The sequence below is a fragment of the Mytilinidion resinicola genome (assembly GCF_010093595.1).
Source record: "Mytilinidion resinicola strain CBS 304.34 unplaced genomic scaffold BDZ99scaffold_1, whole genome shotgun sequence".
Lineage (NCBI taxonomy): Eukaryota > Fungi > Ascomycota > Dothideomycetes > Mytilinidiales > Mytilinidiaceae > Mytilinidion > Mytilinidion resinicola.
In genome coordinates this window covers 2,295,549-2,311,044 of record NW_022985437.1, presented here as the reverse complement: position 1 = coordinate 2,311,044, position 15,496 = coordinate 2,295,549, and the positions used below count along the sequence as shown (strand labels likewise).

The following is a 15,496-nucleotide window of genomic DNA, read 5'->3' as shown; positions in this document are numbered from 1 at the left end:
ACAACGCGTCGTGAGAAAGGCTGTGTTTCAGTGCGCAGACTCGTCTCCAGTGCCCCACGGCCACACAGCGACCACAGAGGCAGCGTCGACTCTGGCAGCAATATGTATCAACCACGGCTCCGAGCAATCGGCGAATCACGCTGCCACCACCGTGGCCTCCAGCTCGAAGGCGTTTGCGCCGCCAAACAGCGCCGTCACGTGTGTCGTCCATCAAGCTCGCTGTGAATACGGTTTGTGTGCGTCCTGGAGATTCCGCACTCGAATATCACTGCGGCGCTACGCTGTTTCTCATGGCAATCATGTCAAGTTTCTACGTGGCATAGTTATGGTCAATTGGATGCAAGCAGCGTACGTCACCTTATCGCGCTACCATGGTCGACATTAACAAAGCACCGGGGTCACGGGATCATCCACTTGAAATTATTCATTAGCACACTATTCATTATCATAACCCCGCGTCCCTAGCCAGAGACGAGTAATACGCCGTTGCCCGTTACTTTTGAGAGCCCTCAGAAAGAGAGGTCGCTGCTCAGCAGCAGCTTCCGCGACGAGCTTCCCACATACACCTTCTTCGGATACTCCGAGATGACCCAGTTCTGGCTCTCCGTATCCCAATTGCTCACGTCTCTCCGCGTGATGTCCGCGGTGAACGTGGCTGATTGTCCAGGTTGGATGCTCAGACGCTCGAAGTTGCGGAGGACAACCTTCGGGTCGTCGGGGGCACCCAGAGAGACGTACAGCTGCACCACTTCCTCTCCAGCAACAGTGCCATTATTGGTAATCGTCGCAGTGACGGCAAAGAGCGTGTCCCAAAGCTGGGGATTGCCACCCGGTCCTCCGCCAGCCGCGATGCGAGGCTGGGGCGAGCCGTCCAATGCACCGTCAGGGATCCAACCGTCTTGGCCATAATCAGGCTCTTGAGAGGCCTTCTCGAGATCCGTCGAATTGAGGTACGGGTAGAGATATGCCGTCACATACGTTAGGTTGGATGGGAATTGGTAGTCTGCTGGATCGGTGCTGAAGTTCCCGAGCGTCGGAGCGGCCGCCGTCGTGCCTTCGTTAGGAGTATAAGGTCCGCTGTAAGTCTTCGAAACGCTGATACTAGAGTACTTGAATGTAGTGTAGCTCAATCCGTAGCCGAACTCATAGATTGGAGCGATGTTATACTTGTCGAGATGACGATAGTCGATGAATACGCCCTCCACGAAGTCATCCTGCGGCGCGTTGTCTCCGTTGTTTGGCGTGTATATCAGATCCGTTCCGAAGTCTTTCCTGGTCTTAGCCATAGTGAATGGCAATTTGCCTCCAGGGTTGACGCGGCCATACAAAACATCGGCGATGGAGTTTCCAGATTGCTCTCCGGGCAAACCTGCCCAGAGGATCGCGGTGACGTTCGGGTTGTCGTACCAGGCATCTACCAAGACTGGTCCAACAGAGTGGATAACAACAATCGTATTGTTGCAGTTGGCCGTGACATTTTTTATCAATGTGTCACCGTCTCCCCACAGCGTGAGGTTGTTGCGGTCACCCTCATTGCCGTCGACAACAATGTACTGCTCACCACTGTCGGCATTGACAAACACGATGGAAACGCTTGCCTGCCTGGCAAGTGCTTGAACTTGAGTGTAAGCCCAGTTGTCCGTGACGCTCTGCACGACCTTGCCGTTTTGAAGGAGTTCGTTTTGGATTGCTGTGAGAGGAGAGATGAGGTAGGGGAAACTCGCAGTCCCGGAGCCCCAGCCTTGAGCGAGAGTGCCATTGTCGCAACCGTGATCTGGGCAGCCGTTTGGTCCATAGGCGTTATCACCAGCATCTTCTCCGAAGACAGCAGTGAATTTCTCGGTGCCTTCTAGGGGCAGAGTTCCTGCAGTGTTCTTCAGAAGAACAGTAGAACGAGCAGCTGCAGACCGGATGGCCAATGCATGCTCGGCTCGAACATCGACATGCTGATTGATCAAGCCGTAACCTACGGAAGCGTAAGGATGCTCATAGCCAAATGTGTCGAGGGACCAAGAATTGAAGTTGACGGGAACTGATGCAGTGTCGCGGCCGACAAAGTAGTATGCGGCCATGATTCGAGTTGCCATGTCATCGAGTCTCCATTCCGGAACAGTACCATTGAGGAGGGAGATGGTGAGGTTCGTGCCCTGAATCAAGTTAGTATGTAACATAACACAGTTCTAGAAAAAATAATTAGACTTGCCCAGAAAGACAGGCCAGTATCAAAAGCAGTGTCGCCAGGCATGGTCATGTCCAGACCAGCAAGAGCACTGCTGACACCAGCATGCTGAGCGGACCAATCGCTCATTACAAAGCCCTGGAAGCCAAGCTCCCCTTTGAGAATGTGGTTTAAGAGATAACTGTTCTGACAAGCATAACTGTTGTTGATTTGGTTATAAGAGCACATGATACTGCCCGTTCCAGCTCGTACTGCATCGGCAAACGGCCATAGATAGAGTTCGTGGAGCGTCTTGTCGTCGACGTTGGAGCTGATGGCTTCTAAGAAAGTCCCATTCACTGTGGCGGGCTGGCGGAAATGCTCTTGCTCGTTCAGGATGTAATGTTTGGTGCAAGCAATGACACCCGCATCTTGAATACCACGAATGGTCTCGGCGACAGCAATGCCAGATAGGACTGGGTCAGGACTGAAGCCTTCCCAGTTACGTCCGCCTTCGGGGCTACGGCCTAGGGGTCCTACGACCGGACCTAGCTGGACGTCGACTCCTTTGCCGCGATGCTGCGGATAAAGTTAGTTAACAGATCAGTAGAGTTGGATTGTGAGTATTACCTCCGAGCCCATCTGGTAACCACGCTCATACCAAACACCGCGATCCCATGATGCAGCCACAGTGCCACCAGCAGGGAACGCAGAGACGAAATCAGCGAAACGGACTCCCAATGGAGAATCCTGCATGCAGAGAGCCGGGAAACCGAGGCGTGGAATAGCGCCGACATTACCAACACAAGCTTCTCCTTCCCAACTGCTTTTTGTTAGAATGTTGTCATCAAGAATCCGTGCAAGTTACTCACCCAACTCCGGTGGTGAGATTGACTTTCTCCAGCAGAGTCAATTGCTTGACGAATGCCTGGGCCTTGGCGTACGCCTGTTCCCAACCGCCCGAGCCATCCATCCATGGCGATGGATACTTCGGCGGGGAGAATGCCTCCTTCGAATCGGGCGGTGGGGTGGAGTTATTGGGTGACTGCCGCGCGACATTGGAGTACTGTTTACACGAGTTAGCGCAAAACAACAATGGAAACGAGCGCAATGTTTACGTCGAGGAAAGGGAATATGGACACGACGAAGCCCAGGAGACCTGTATGCGACTTCATTCATGCGGTATAAGGAATACTGGTGCTAAGGTGCAGTGTTGTTGACGGATTCCGAGATCACTTACAGGTGGTGGTGCTCCAGCCAACGCATGGGCCAGCTGCAAGCAAATTGCGGCCGATAGCCACTTCATTTTGAGTGGCGTAAGAATGGGTTCCCAGCAGCAGAGGCAGGTGGAAACGACGGCGAGGAATTGAACGAATGCTCAGAGTGGTGGTGGAGTGTAAGACCGAACAGCGATGTAAGGGGTGCTGTGATGATTTAATACTCGGCGCAAGGTGGAAGCCATGACGCTCTCACGACCGAGCTGCTGCAAGCACCGGGACGCCACAGACCACCATGCAACAGGGCCGCCGCCAGCCGAGAACGGCAACGTTTCCATCGTTGCCCATCGTTTCCACCGCGTGTGCAAGTCTCCCGAGCCGCCCTCGATCGCGGTCGCGGCGTGCCAAGAACTGCACGATCACGCTGGGCGTGAAAAAGTGGCACACTCATCAAGTACTCTTCTCGCGTGTGCATACAACTGTCTGCCAGTGCTTGAGGTGCTTCAATGCATTTCCAGGAATCTGGATGAGATATAAGCTCTTCACCTTAGGCTATGTGGAAACTCGTTGAAGCACCTCACACACCAGACAGCTTGTTCTACAAAGAGTGCCACTTTTCCCATACCTATGCGTGCCGCTCTCAATAACAAGGACTTGAGCGCGTCAGGAAGGTCAGGTGGCTATCCTTAATCCTCTCCCTCCCTGCATGCCGGTCATCATGCCAGATCCAGATCCCAACCAACCTCTTTCACCCACAGAAAAGTGATCCGACCCAAGCACGTGCCAAGCTTCCCCAGGAACGCCGCTCCCGCAGCCTCCCAGCGAGCTGCATTAGTGCCTCGGCCCCCCCTCAAAATGAGCTCGTGGCGTTCTCGCACTTCACGACAAATGCAAGTCAGACGGGACGAGAAGCGGGGTTGGTAGCACGCTGGTGTCGTACTCTCGCCGAAGTCTGCGGTTGCCAGCCTGACAACCAGGTCAGAGGCCAAATTACGATGCCCTGCCGATCCATCAGTGTCCGTCCTGGAGCTTGCACATCACTTCTCCACCCTCCTGCTGAGACATCCCTCGGGACTTCCCTTCCAGCGATGCAAGCTGGGCGGAAAAGAAGTGGCACACTTAAAAAGCCCTCGTGTGTACACTGTCTGCCAGTACTTGGAGGGCTTCGACGACTTTTCAAATACCCCAATGTGACGAGCTTCTATCCCCCTTCAATCTCTGAAAATGCATTGAAGCACCCCAAGCAATGGCATACACGTGTACACACCCACTCCCGCGTCTTGTTCAAACTAGAAGTGCCACTTTTTTTATGCGCCGCGTGCGATGCCAGCTTTCCCCGCTTGAATACAGACTTTCTCCCGTGGGGATGCCGACGCCGACGCCGGAGGGATTCACGGAATCTTCTACATACGCGTTAGTAGAGCAACTGTGGCTTGCACGGAAGGCCATGTCCGTGTGACAGTTCTCGTTAGCTAGCCGCTGTTTAAGTATGTAGGAAGTAATCATTAAAAGGTATGCAGTCTGGTGGTGTCCGAGAGGTTGGATATATAATCCCTCGTCACGTGATGCACACCCCAGACCTTCAGTGAGCAGTTTCTCTCCCATCTCAAATCACGACACAGTCTCCTCTACTCTGTCAATGCGTCCGCAAGCGCATAAACACCGCCTTCTTCGTAAAGTTCCCCCACCAGACCGCAGCGTCGCCTTGCCCCTCAAACACCGCCGGCACCCTTCTCAGCACGTGGCTAGCCGCATCCCACTTCCACCAATGAACACCCGTGGACAATTACTCACCAGCTATACGGGTCATAGAAATCCCACGCCGTCATCCCAGCACACCCCTCTGCGTCCTGACACGCCTTGACCGCGTTCGCAACGGAACGGTTGTCGGAAGTCGTGCATAAGAATATGCTCGCTTAGGATTTCCGTTACGAAAGTACATACAAAGGTAGTATTGCGTTGAGACATAGGCTAAATCGAGCCTACCTATCCTAATTGGTTGGTTTCACCAAACACCAATATTCGCTGCGTGGACCCCTAAAACGGGAAAGGGCAGACGCATTGCTTAAATGCAGACGCAATATGTACAGTGAATTATCCAGCGCCACCATTTCATAATGACATACACCACGTGGACTAAAATAGGAAACCTTTCGTGCCTAGCATCTCGCAGGCACATCCAACCTAACATGATCCACCAGGCTCCCTCGAATCAAACATGACAGTCCACGAATGTGTCGTGAGACACACTCACTCTAGACCTGTGTACACTTGCTTAGCACTGCTTGACGGTCCTCTGGTATATCAATAAAATTCGTAGATTGCCAGTTTTGGCAGATAGCCCCCGAGGCCACCTCATACGATGCCAAACTAATGGGCATCGCCAAGATGATTCCTCTTACTCTCCTTACTCCCACGACTTCCAGCACTGGCCCTACTGCTTGCCCTCGTCCTCCCGCCCTCCATATCTTCCTTAACCTTCCGCAGCACATCGATACCCCCTTCCATCCGTCCAATCTTAGCAACTATTGCAGTATTCTCACGCTGCAAATCCCCAATCTGCTCCCGCAGCAGCACAATCTCCTTATCAGACAACTCCGCTTTAGATTTCCAGTCATCTCTCTCCTTCTGAATCTTCAGCAGTTCATTTTTGTCTGCCTCCTTCTGCTGTTTGGCAAGCAACTTCCTCGTTTCGCGCTCGCGCTTCTCCTCAAGCTTCCGGACCTCTCTCGCGTATTTATCTTCTTGCTTCTTGCGATCCCGTGAATGCCTCTCTGACACCTTCTCTAATTCCTTCTCAGATACGTCGCGGCGGTGTTGCGTCTGCTTCTGACGGTCCTCGGTTATCTTTGCTTCGAGATCCTTGCGCTTTTGCTCAATTCTCTGAAGCTCTCTGGTCGTCTGCTCAGGTCGGGGAGAGTTTGACCGAGATAACGGAAGGGATTTCGTTGAAAGTGTTGATGGAGTTGGGACGTTTGGATCGGCGGATGAGCCAGGCTGCAGTAGATCTGTGTCGTTTGGCTTACCACTGTCTGAGCTGCCTGGATGCTCTTTCGCAGAACCCTCCTCTGCTGTATTAAATTGCTCGGCGGAAGCAAATGAGTCGAGAGAAGATACTTCGGTGGAGGACGAAGATACAGAATCAGATCGAAATGCGCGCTGAACAGCATCAGGGGTATAGTCGGTGTATGCGGACTCCATAGTGCTCGCAATTGATGCCATGACACCAGTATTCGGGTCATCTTGCCGCCGGTGCTCTGATCGGTCCCTGTGTGTAGGTTTGATAGCCTGGTCTGCAATGCTTGTGCCTACACCAGCAAGATATCCGTTTGCCTGTGAGACTGGGAACGAGCGCGCGCTATCAAAGCTCTTGCGAACACTCTCAAAGCTCTTCCTAGTAGACTCTTCCTCCACAATGCCTTCTCTCTCCTCCTGACCTGGGAATTCGTCTTTGCTGCACGCCCAATCAAGGAATTTTCCAGCATCAGTGACAATGCTGGACGGTGTATTTCGCTCAACCATAAACCGTGGGATCCCTCCACCCGGGTCACTTCGAGTTATCATAATCCACTCTACCGGATTAGTCTCTGGATCGTCGTCGCTAGCCTCAGCCTGTCGGTCTATCCGCTCGCCTTTGGCTTTTGGTCCACGAGACTCTGCAAATCCTATTGTGCTACCCCTCGCTCTTGAAGGACTTCGCTCGGGTTTGAGCAGATCTGTGGTAGAAGCCGAATGTTTTCGGCGCGCCAGCGGTATTTCCCTAATCATCTCCACGGATTCATAGTAGCCTCGTATCAGCCCATTGCGTGGAGGCGCGTCCGGATGATTCACTGGTATTGATACAACCATATAGTGGCGAGGTATGACATCGCCAATCTTCGAAGCCTCGGATAGGCAGTTATCGGATGTGAGAAGGAGGGTAATGAACTCGCGAGGTGTTGTTGGCCCTGGGAATTGTGCAGAAAGCTGATACACTATTTTGAGACCGGTCAGTGAATGATATCACGATAGTAACAGTGATCAACGAATGCAGGAGAGCATACCTTCCATTTTACCAACACCATTCGCAGTCTCGCTCTCTAGCCTCTTGTCTCCGCCAATGCCTCTTATATTGCCTTCTCCAGGCCCGCCTTGCACAGCTAAGCTCTCCGGGAATTCGCTCATCATCGCCCGCTTCCACTTCTCAAACCCCAGGCCCTCATGCACGCTCTTCCTCGCAAACCAGGCACCGTGTCGATCATGACCAGCCATCTTGAACACAGCAATGCCAGTTGCAGTGTCCTTTGTGGACAGTTTCAGCGGCTTCCCCCATCCCTTTTGTAACTCCGCTTGATCCGGCGCAGGCGGCGGGGCTCTGGCTTGCGAGACAGTGACTTCGGAGGCGCAAGTAGCGCCATTGACATCGGATCGCGAGCGTTGGGAGGACTGAAAGTCGGATCCGCCTGGGAGGGGAGGTACAGAGTTGGCTATCACCTCTGCTTTGGAGAATACATCCGTGAGGAAGCCCTTGAGGTCGTCAAGAGGAACATCCGAATACTCCTTCGGCCGCAGCGTTTCTAATGCGCTATGGAGTTTCGACATTTCGAGGTGCAGTCATTGGGACTGTTCGCAACACTTGAGGAATGTGAAGCTACTGTGATTGTGCTATTAATATCTGGGACGTCCGCAGTTTTCCGGGGGCGGGATCTGGAGACACGAGAGGCTACGTACGTAAGGCTGGGGAAACAAAAGAGGGCCGCGTGAAGGTCAGGATATGCTTGTCGTGGGAGGGCTGTGCTGTGTCATTTAAGGCCGTACCTGCTGTGCCTGCACTGTATGTAGGTGATATGTATTCACATGTTTGGGGAGGCTGTCAATCGAGGTACTTGCTTGCTTGCCCCACGTCATATAGTGATCATCCCTGTCTGCGCACGGCCTCACGATAGAACATGGTAAAGAGAGCGAGGCTTGCAGCCGGTCTAGTCTAATCACTCGAGCAAACGTCATGAGGGGGTACTATTGGAGAGGCAGATTTACAGCATACAGCTGGCTCTGCCAATCATGTTTAAGGTACTGTCCGGAGTGTCTTGGTAGTTTGTTTCTTGAAGTCATCACAAAGCAGATTGGATGATTTCCTCCTCAATTGCCATGGGTTTGGAACATTCAGCTTTTGAGGCAATGTGAGCAAATGCAGGAGTACAAATTTCTTGTAAAATTTGAAAGGCTAGTATAATAATCTATAAGAATGCACAATATGCAAAGAAGGGTATCAAGAGCCTAATGCAATCCCAACCTCCAATCCAATACACAGCCTATCATCATTCTATACATGTTCTTCATGAACTCAATACTTTGCACGCGGACTTGTTTATACGAGGACGTAGAGCGCGCACATCTACTCGGGGTAAGCTTAATACATCGACGTATCGAAGGAGCCACGTACCATAGACAGCCCTAGGATCATAGAGCACCAGAAAAGAACATTCTATAGCTGTCAGTACATCACTGATGCTATTTGACGCTGCAAGACTCACATTGAGAAGTGTCCGGCCCCTGACGAACCTTGACCGCTGCACCATGACAATTGGCATTTGTAGCATCATGGCAAAGAAGCCGTATCCGCGCAGTTTCTTCGTGATACAGCCCATCACGAGCTCATGTGCCAATGCACTAATGAAGAAGGTGATTACGGTCGCAACCGGTCGTGAAAGGTGGCCACGGGAGGCCGAATAGACATGACGTCGGAAAAAATGGTGAACTGGGATATTCCACTCGCGTGAGAATTCAAGCCAATCGCAGCTGTTCCACCAATCTGCGTAGAATTGGCGATCCGCGAATTCTAAAGAAGACGTCTTAGCATTTGGCTTTGGGTAATCGTTTTACGCCGAGATATCGACTCACTAGTTATTTCCGCAAAAGCTCCAAGAATATACTCAAAAATTACCAAGAAAACAAGCAGAAAGATGACCATGAATGGAAATAGAAGTGTGCTTGTAGTCTCCGCCATGATCAAGGCAAAGTCAGATATGCTGCGAGAGCTCTGCAACCTGATGGCAGACTCATCCAATACTGGAATGACGAATTCTTCGCTCGCAATCGTCATTAGAAAGATGCAGCCGAAAACGGCCAGCGTCTTGTAGAAAAGCTCGAGCCATTGAGTGTTAGCAGTCCTAGGATACTCGAGCTCGTAGCATAAAGTCGGACAAAAGATATAATCCACGTAGTTGCCCCATGTGAGGTTTTGGGGGTAGCTTACCCGACCGAGAGGAGACGTCAGCTCGTACGCAAGATCCTCACGAAGTTTGAGAAGATTTTCGCCATTTTTCCGCTCTCTTTCAACATGGTCGTCCTGCGAAGAGTCTTGAAGGTGCGCTTTCGGACGTGGATATTTGTATGCAGCTGCTTTCGAGGCAGAGTCCGGGTTATCTAAGTCGTTTAGACGGCGTCGCGTCTCGCTGAGATGTCCGTTATAGAAACTGCTTCAAGCTTAGCATACATATGGACTGTCAGAGCACATGAGCTCCATACGCGTATGAATGCATCTTCATGAAGATTGCGAGAAGATGCAAAGTAAAGAACACCTGAGCTGTCCATGTCCAGTTCCGTATAAACGGCCAACTTTGCAATACATTAGCAATTACATTCCTACACCAGGTTCGCGCTAACTTACTCTACCCAAAAAGCTAGCCAAAATATCTGGAATATGCTCTGGATAGCCATACCGAGTTTGGTCCACCGCAAGATCCCGTCGTTCCGACTGTACATTTTGTGCATGGGTAAGATCAAAGCCGTGCTGCCGACCATTGCGCCATCACTGAGTCCTAGCTCCCAAAAATTCTCGGCGAACAGACCCCATTGCCTTATGGATAGCGGGTAACCAGTCTCTTTCAAGTTTCGAAGCATCGTACTTATGACCATAATCGCTAAGCCTATCCAAAAGAGCACAAAGAATCCCCTGAAGTCCCGATAATCGCTCTTCGGATCGAAATGGGAGACTCGTGCAGCATATTCTACTGTAGGGAAGAGTCGCTGCTTCTGCTCAGCCCGAATTTGCTTGCGCGCAGAAGAGGTCGCATGAACGGAAGGTGGGGCATCTGGGGGTACCGGTGTCGAACCCCGACTGCCTTCTATTAGCGTTGGGCATTTGAAGCATGATTTTGAGGACCATCTACCTCGACACGTTGGAGCCCGACTGCAAAGGGCCATTTGGTCTCAAACCCCCATCGTCAAACTGCGCGCGGAGTATCTGAGGATTTCCTGGCTTCCTTGCGCGGGGCTGGACGACCTCCAGATGGCCGTCCAGGTTTCGCGGGTCAATTGAGCTGGATTCGTTCATGTTGCTGGCGACAGCATTCTTAGAGAGTGAGGCCAGTAAGAGGGAAGGTGTGGGGGGTTAAATAATCCTTGAAGTGTGATCTCACCCGAAGATCAACACCGTGTCAGGACGGCGTGGTGTCAGATGTGGCGGTGTTCCGGAGGATATACTGTTTGACTTTAGACCAAGGTTGAAAGCGATGGCTCAGCAACATAGATCCTTGGGTGGCGATCGAGGAGACCTGTAGAATCAATGAGGCTCCTCGTATTCCGGAGAAGAGTGTTGTCCGGCGCAAACACAAAGCGTCGAGAAACCTCGGGATGTTGAGCTGACATCACGAGAGACCATGCGTAACTTTGAGCACATTCCAACGTATATCTGGACACGCATGATCTTATCTGATCTGTGATCTCTAAGCGCGCTTACCCAATGCGACGTAGCCAAGGTTGTCTCTCACCGTCGTGCACGCTCTGAAGTATTGCAGACAGGGGAGCAGAAATACTATGAAGACGTTCTCCTCACACGGCTGCTCTGCTCACTACTCTCTATACGCTTAGCCTCCCTTCCAAACCACAGACTCCATCACACCCCTTCCGCCGCCCAAGGCGGGGTCTATGAGGCCACCACAATGAGTTCCCGTACGCTCCAGGCATCCCTTCGTCGGAAGCTGTTCGCACCGCGATACTGACATGTACTAGTAAAGCAGTTCATCCGGAATGTGCGCGCGGCAAAGACGATTGCGGACGAGCGCGCCGTCGTGCAGAAGGAGAGTGCTGCGATCCGAGCAAGCTTCAGGGAAGAGAGCGGCGACCATAATGTTCGGTGCGTATATGGTACTGGGCGTACTTGCATGCAGTCGCTGAGAAAACAGCAGGAGAAACAATGTCGCAAAGCTCCTCTACCTGTTCACTTTGGGAGAGCGAACACACTTTGGACAAATAGAATGTCTAAAGCTGCTGGCATCCCCGCGCTTTGCGGACAAGCGATTGGGATATTTGGGGACCATGTTGCTTCTCGACGAGAACCAAGAAGTCCTTACATTGGTCACAAACTCTCTGAAAAAGTAAGACCAATTGCGTTATGATCGGACTGGGCACTTGTGCTAATGATACGGTTCACTAGTGATCTCAACCACCCGAACCAGTATATCGTTGGTCTCGCCCTGTGCACTCTTGCAAATATCGCCTCTGTCGAAATGTCCCGAGATCTTTTCCCGGAAGTCGAGACGATAATATCAAGTGCCAATCCATACATACGCCGGAAGGCTGCCCTCTGTGCGATGCGGATATGTCGCAAAGTCCCAGATCTCCAAGAACACTTTCTGGAAAAGTCGAAACTGTTGCTTCAAGATCGAAACCATGGCGTGCTGCTATGTGGTTTGACACTGGTTACGAGCATGTGTGAGGCCGACGAGCTCGAGGACGGAGAGAATGATGTAGTGGATAAATTTCGGCCGCTGGTGCCAAGCTTGGTCAAGCTACTGAAGCAACTGTCCAGCTCGGGATATGCTCCAGAACACGATGTTACCGGAATCACGGACCCCTTTCTCCAAGTCAAGATCCTTCAGCTGTTGCGTGTACTAGGCCGAGGTGACACCCAAACAAGTGAACAGATCAACGATATTCTTGCACAGGTAGGTTGAAGAATTTCAACACCAAATTTGAAAGAACTAAAATAGGAATATCAGCTGACTCTACTAGGTTGCGACAAACACCGAAGCATCGAAGAACGTCGGCAACTCGATTCTATACGAAGCAGTCCTGACTATTCTCGACATCGAAGCCGATTCAGGCCTCCGGGTGCTAGGCGTCAACATTCTCGGAAAATTCCTTTCTAATCGGGATAACAACATTCGCTACGTTGCTTTGAACACTCTCATAAAGGTCGTAGCTGTGGAACCCAATGCGGTCCAGAGACATCGGAATACCATTCTGGACTGTCTACGAGACCCCGACATTAGTATTCGAAGGAGAGCTCTCGATTTGAGCTTCACATTGATCAACGAGAGTAACGTACGGGTGCTAATCAGAGAATTGCTTGCTTTCCTTGAAGTCGCAGATAATGAGTTCAAGCCTATAATGACTTCCCAGATTGGCATTGCGGCGGATCGATTTGCGCCAAACAAGAGATGGCACGTTGACACGATGCTACGGGTTTTAAAACTGGTATGTCGTTTATCAGCTCTTTCCCAATATCAGTTATCTGGGCCTGTACTGATAGCGTCCTCTAGGCTGGCAACTACGTCAAGGAGCAAATACTTTCATCCTTTGTCAGACTCATTGCAACGACCCCTGAATTGCAAACGTACTCGGTGCAAAAGCTATATGCAGCGCTCAAAGACGACATTACTCAGGATGGCCTTACTCTCGCTGGCTCATGGGTGATCGGAGAGTATGGTGATGCGCTACTCAGAGGGGGGCAATATGAGGAGGAAGAACTCGTCAAAGAGGTCAAAGAGCATGATCTTGTTGACTTGTTCGAGACCATTCTCAACAGCAGCTACGCGGGCCAGATTGTTACCGAGTACATCATCACGGCGGCAATGAAGCTTACCACTCGTATGAATGATGCTGCCCAAATCGAGAGACTAAGGCGAATGCTCTTACGAAACCAAACCAATCTTGACGTTGAGATTCAGCAACGGTCAGTGGAGTACGTCAACTTATTTGGCTATGACCAGGTTAGGAGGGGCGTGCTAGAGAAAATGCCCGCTCCAGAGATACGCGAAGAACAGCGAGTACTCGGTGAAGCTACGAAGAAACGTCATTCAAAGGTCACCAAGAAGAAGTCTTCCCAGATCACTGGCGAAGACATGCTTCTCGATCTTATGGGTGGGTCTGATATGCCATCAGAGCTCAACGGCCCAACGAACGGTTCTCAGAATAACGCAGACCTTCTCGCGGATATTCTTGGTGGCTCCTCACTCTCGTCACCTGTAGGACAAACGACGTCACCGCCGCCGAGGTCCAACGTCAACTCAATACTGGACCTCTTCGACACGCCTTCTACGAACACACCTCAACCCACGGTGAAACAGCCACCACCATCGAATGTCGACCTTTTTGGTGGGATGTCCTCACCTCCACCACAAGCCTCGCCTCCACCAGTTTCGGGACCACCAGCTCATGCTGCCTACAACAAAAACGATCTCCAAATTACCTTCCAACTTCAACGCACCGCCACTGCTGTGCAAGTTTTGGCCCGTTTCCGAAACACGGGCGCATTCGATCGTCTTGGCGGTGTGTCCCTTCAGGCGGCAGTACCAAAGAGCCAGAAGCTGCAACTACAGCCCATTAGTCAAGCTGAGTTAGATGGTGGACAAGAAGCAACCCAGCAGATGAGGGTAACGGCCGTCAATGGGGTAAGTTCATCACATTCAGCGTACTAAATGTTGCTAACCAAGATTCCAGACACCACCTGCAAGGCTTAGATTACGGCTGAAGATAAGTTATTCGAGTAGTAGCGCTGGTACTGTCCATGAACAAGTGGACTGGTCAGAACCGGCTTGAGAGACGGAGGGTCGTCCTTGTTAGCCATTGATTGGTGTATGAGGAAGAGACAATGTATACGGTCTGCAGAAGCATAGAAGTGATAGCGATAAGTCATACATATGCATTGGCGGTTCCATGTGCTTCATGAGACAGTGTCGATCTCTACGTGAACTCGTGATAACGCCCCTCGAACAGCCCTCTAGTACTAATGTGCAACAAACTGCTGATAACCTCCTATTTACTTCCCTTCCATAGTTTCATAATCTCCTCCTTAACCATCTCATTCTCCTCTACACTGATAGGCATATGATGTTCGGTCTGAACAATCACGCTCTTCGCCGTGCTTGTATCAAAGCATTCATTGACCATCTTTTCCCCAGCAAAATTCCACTTATCGTTCGCACCCGCTACATGCAGCGTCGGCGTCTTGATCCTCTCTTCCCCCACCGCATCCGCATCCCCACTCTTCCTCTGCAGCTCAGCCGGTAGCAGCGGCGGGGGATAGGACCCCATAAAGCTAACCCCAAACCTCAACCTCGTCCTCAACCCCCCTGGCCCATCTCCACCCCTCCTCTCCACCTCCTCCTGTGCTTTCAACAACCCCGCCACAACCCGACTCCCCTGACTGAACCCACACGCCCCCACCACCTCTCCCCCATTCGCCTCCACCTCCCTCACTGCCTTCGTAATCACATCGACAACCTCCGGCAACATAACGCTCTCGATGCCGGTGCCCCTGTCGGCGCCGGTGGTCCCGTTGCGCGCCGGGTGCGTCCAGTACGCGTACGGCCCGCAATCCTCGAAAAACGGCAGGACGCCCGGGCCGGGCGCGCCGACGAAGGGCGCGTCGAGGATGACGAGGTCGAAGGTTGGCCGGAGGAGGCGCGCGAGGCGCGCGAGCTGCACGTTGAAGATCATGGCGTTGGAGCCGGAGCCGTGGAAGCAGAGGATGCTGGGTTTCGGGGGTTGGGCATTCATGGTGGTTTGGCGCCGGAAGTTTTTTGGGGGAAATGGGTGTGTTTCTTCTTTGAGATGCGAATAGGCGCGGAAGTTTCTGAGGGCGTTTGCGGAGGGGGGGGGAGTAGGGAAAGTGGCCGGTTTAAGGTGCGGGATACGAGAATTGCTCCTGGAAGGTGGTGTAGATTTACCGGAACTCTACGTGTGTACTTGGCCCTTTAGGTTGTTCGGCTTTGCTGGCTTCCCTTGAAAGTTCTTCTTTGCGGGCTTGATATCATTGTCAGGTTGGGTTGAGTGAGATTAGTAGAGCTGAAGTCCGTAGCACTGCACACAGCTCGGAGTTCCGACAACTCCTTGTCCATCTATTGGGCCCATAATT

General features: G+C 51.8%; 5 protein-coding genes across 5 annotated transcripts; 1 reads left to right on the top strand and 4 right to left on the bottom strand.

Annotated features, from left to right (window-relative positions):
• Positions 1-430: 430 nt before the first annotated feature.
• On the bottom strand, positions 431-3,541 carry BDZ99DRAFT_505238 (beta-glucosidase). The gene is made up of 5 exons (XM_033724091.1): positions 3,399-3,541; positions 3,031-3,224; positions 2,789-2,981; positions 2,204-2,737; positions 431-2,147 (listed from the first exon to the last, which is right to left on the bottom strand). Exons 1-5 carry the CDS (start codon positions 3,462-3,464, stop codon positions 510-512), a joined length of 2,625 nt encoding a protein of 874 aa, XP_033584567.1. The 5' UTR covers positions 3,465-3,541; the 3' UTR covers positions 431-509.
• Positions 3,542-5,308: 1,767 nt separating this feature from the next.
• Positions 5,309-8,218, bottom strand: BDZ99DRAFT_493382 (uncharacterized protein). The gene is made up of 3 exons (XM_033723229.1): positions 8,086-8,218; positions 7,419-8,008; positions 5,309-7,349 (listed from the first exon to the last, which is right to left on the bottom strand). The coding sequence occupies exons 2-3, from the start codon at positions 7,954-7,956 to the stop codon at positions 5,746-5,748; spliced, it is 2,142 nt and encodes a 713-aa protein (XP_033584566.1). The 5' UTR covers positions 7,957-8,008; positions 8,086-8,218; the 3' UTR covers positions 5,309-5,745.
• A 318-nt stretch (positions 8,219-8,536) lies between these two features.
• On the bottom strand, positions 8,537-10,954 carry BDZ99DRAFT_405347 (uncharacterized protein). Its single transcript, XM_033716426.1, has 7 exons — positions 10,527-10,954; positions 10,025-10,474; positions 9,883-9,972; positions 9,256-9,830; positions 8,889-9,193; positions 8,798-8,839; positions 8,537-8,749 (listed from the first exon to the last, which is right to left on the bottom strand). Exons 1-7 carry the CDS (start codon positions 10,688-10,690, stop codon positions 8,723-8,725), a joined length of 1,653 nt encoding a protein of 550 aa, XP_033584565.1. The 5' UTR covers positions 10,691-10,954; the 3' UTR covers positions 8,537-8,722.
• Positions 10,955-11,162: 208 nt separating this feature from the next.
• BDZ99DRAFT_457325 (AP-1 complex subunit gamma-1) lies at positions 11,163-14,304 on the top strand. The gene is made up of 7 exons (XM_033718655.1): positions 11,163-11,307; positions 11,368-11,491; positions 11,544-11,732; positions 11,792-12,302; positions 12,370-12,834; positions 12,900-14,030; positions 14,080-14,304. The coding sequence occupies exons 1-7, from the start codon at positions 11,298-11,300 to the stop codon at positions 14,176-14,178; spliced, it is 2,529 nt and encodes an 842-aa protein (XP_033584564.1). The 5' UTR covers positions 11,163-11,297; the 3' UTR covers positions 14,179-14,304.
• Positions 14,245-15,418, bottom strand: BDZ99DRAFT_565320 (uncharacterized protein). The gene has a single exon (XM_033727463.1). It carries the CDS (start codon positions 15,136-15,138, stop codon positions 14,395-14,397), a length of 744 nt encoding a protein of 247 aa, XP_033584563.1. The 5' UTR covers positions 15,139-15,418; the 3' UTR covers positions 14,245-14,394.
• Positions 15,419-15,496: the final 78 nt, after the last annotated feature.

Coding starts and splice junctions, on each gene's coding strand:
- BDZ99DRAFT_405347 (XM_033716426.1), bottom strand. CDS start 10,690: ATGAACGAATCCAGCTCAATTGACCCGCGAAACCTGGACGGCCATCTG. Junction 9,194..9,255: donor AGCTTTTGCGGAAATAACTA/GTGAGTCGATAT, acceptor CGTCTTCTTTAG/AATTCGCGGATCGCCAATTC. Junction 8,750..8,797: donor TGATCCTAGGGCTGTCTATG/GTACGTGGCTCC, acceptor TACCCCGAGTAG/ATGTGCGCGCTCTACGTCCT.
- BDZ99DRAFT_565320 (XM_033727463.1), bottom strand. CDS start 15,138: ATGAATGCCCAACCCCCGAAACCCAGCATCCTCTGCTTCCACGGCTCC.
- BDZ99DRAFT_457325 (XM_033718655.1), top strand. Junction 12,835..12,899: donor TGCTACGGGTTTTAAAACTG/GTATGTCGTTTA, acceptor AGCGTCCTCTAG/GCTGGCAACTACGTCAAGGA. Junction 14,031..14,079: donor GGGTAACGGCCGTCAATGGG/GTAAGTTCATCA, acceptor CCAAGATTCCAG/ACACCACCTGCAAGGCTTAG.
- BDZ99DRAFT_505238 (XM_033724091.1), bottom strand. CDS start 3,464: ATGAAGTGGCTATCGGCCGCAATTTGCTTGCAGCTGGCCCATGCGTTG. Junction 3,225..3,398: donor TGGCTGGAGCACCACCACCT/GTAAGTGATCTC, acceptor TCGTGTAAACAG/TACTCCAATGTCGCGCGGCA. Junction 2,982..3,030: donor AATCTCACCACCGGAGTTGG/GTGAGTAACTTG, acceptor AACAAAAAGCAG/TTGGGAAGGAGAAGCTTGTG.
- BDZ99DRAFT_493382 (XM_033723229.1), bottom strand. CDS start 7,956: ATGTCGAAACTCCATAGCGCATTAGAAACGCTGCGGCCGAAGGAGTAT. Junction 7,350..7,418: donor TGGTGTTGGTAAAATGGAAG/GTATGCTCTCCT, acceptor GTCTCAAAATAG/TGTATCAGCTTTCTGCACAA.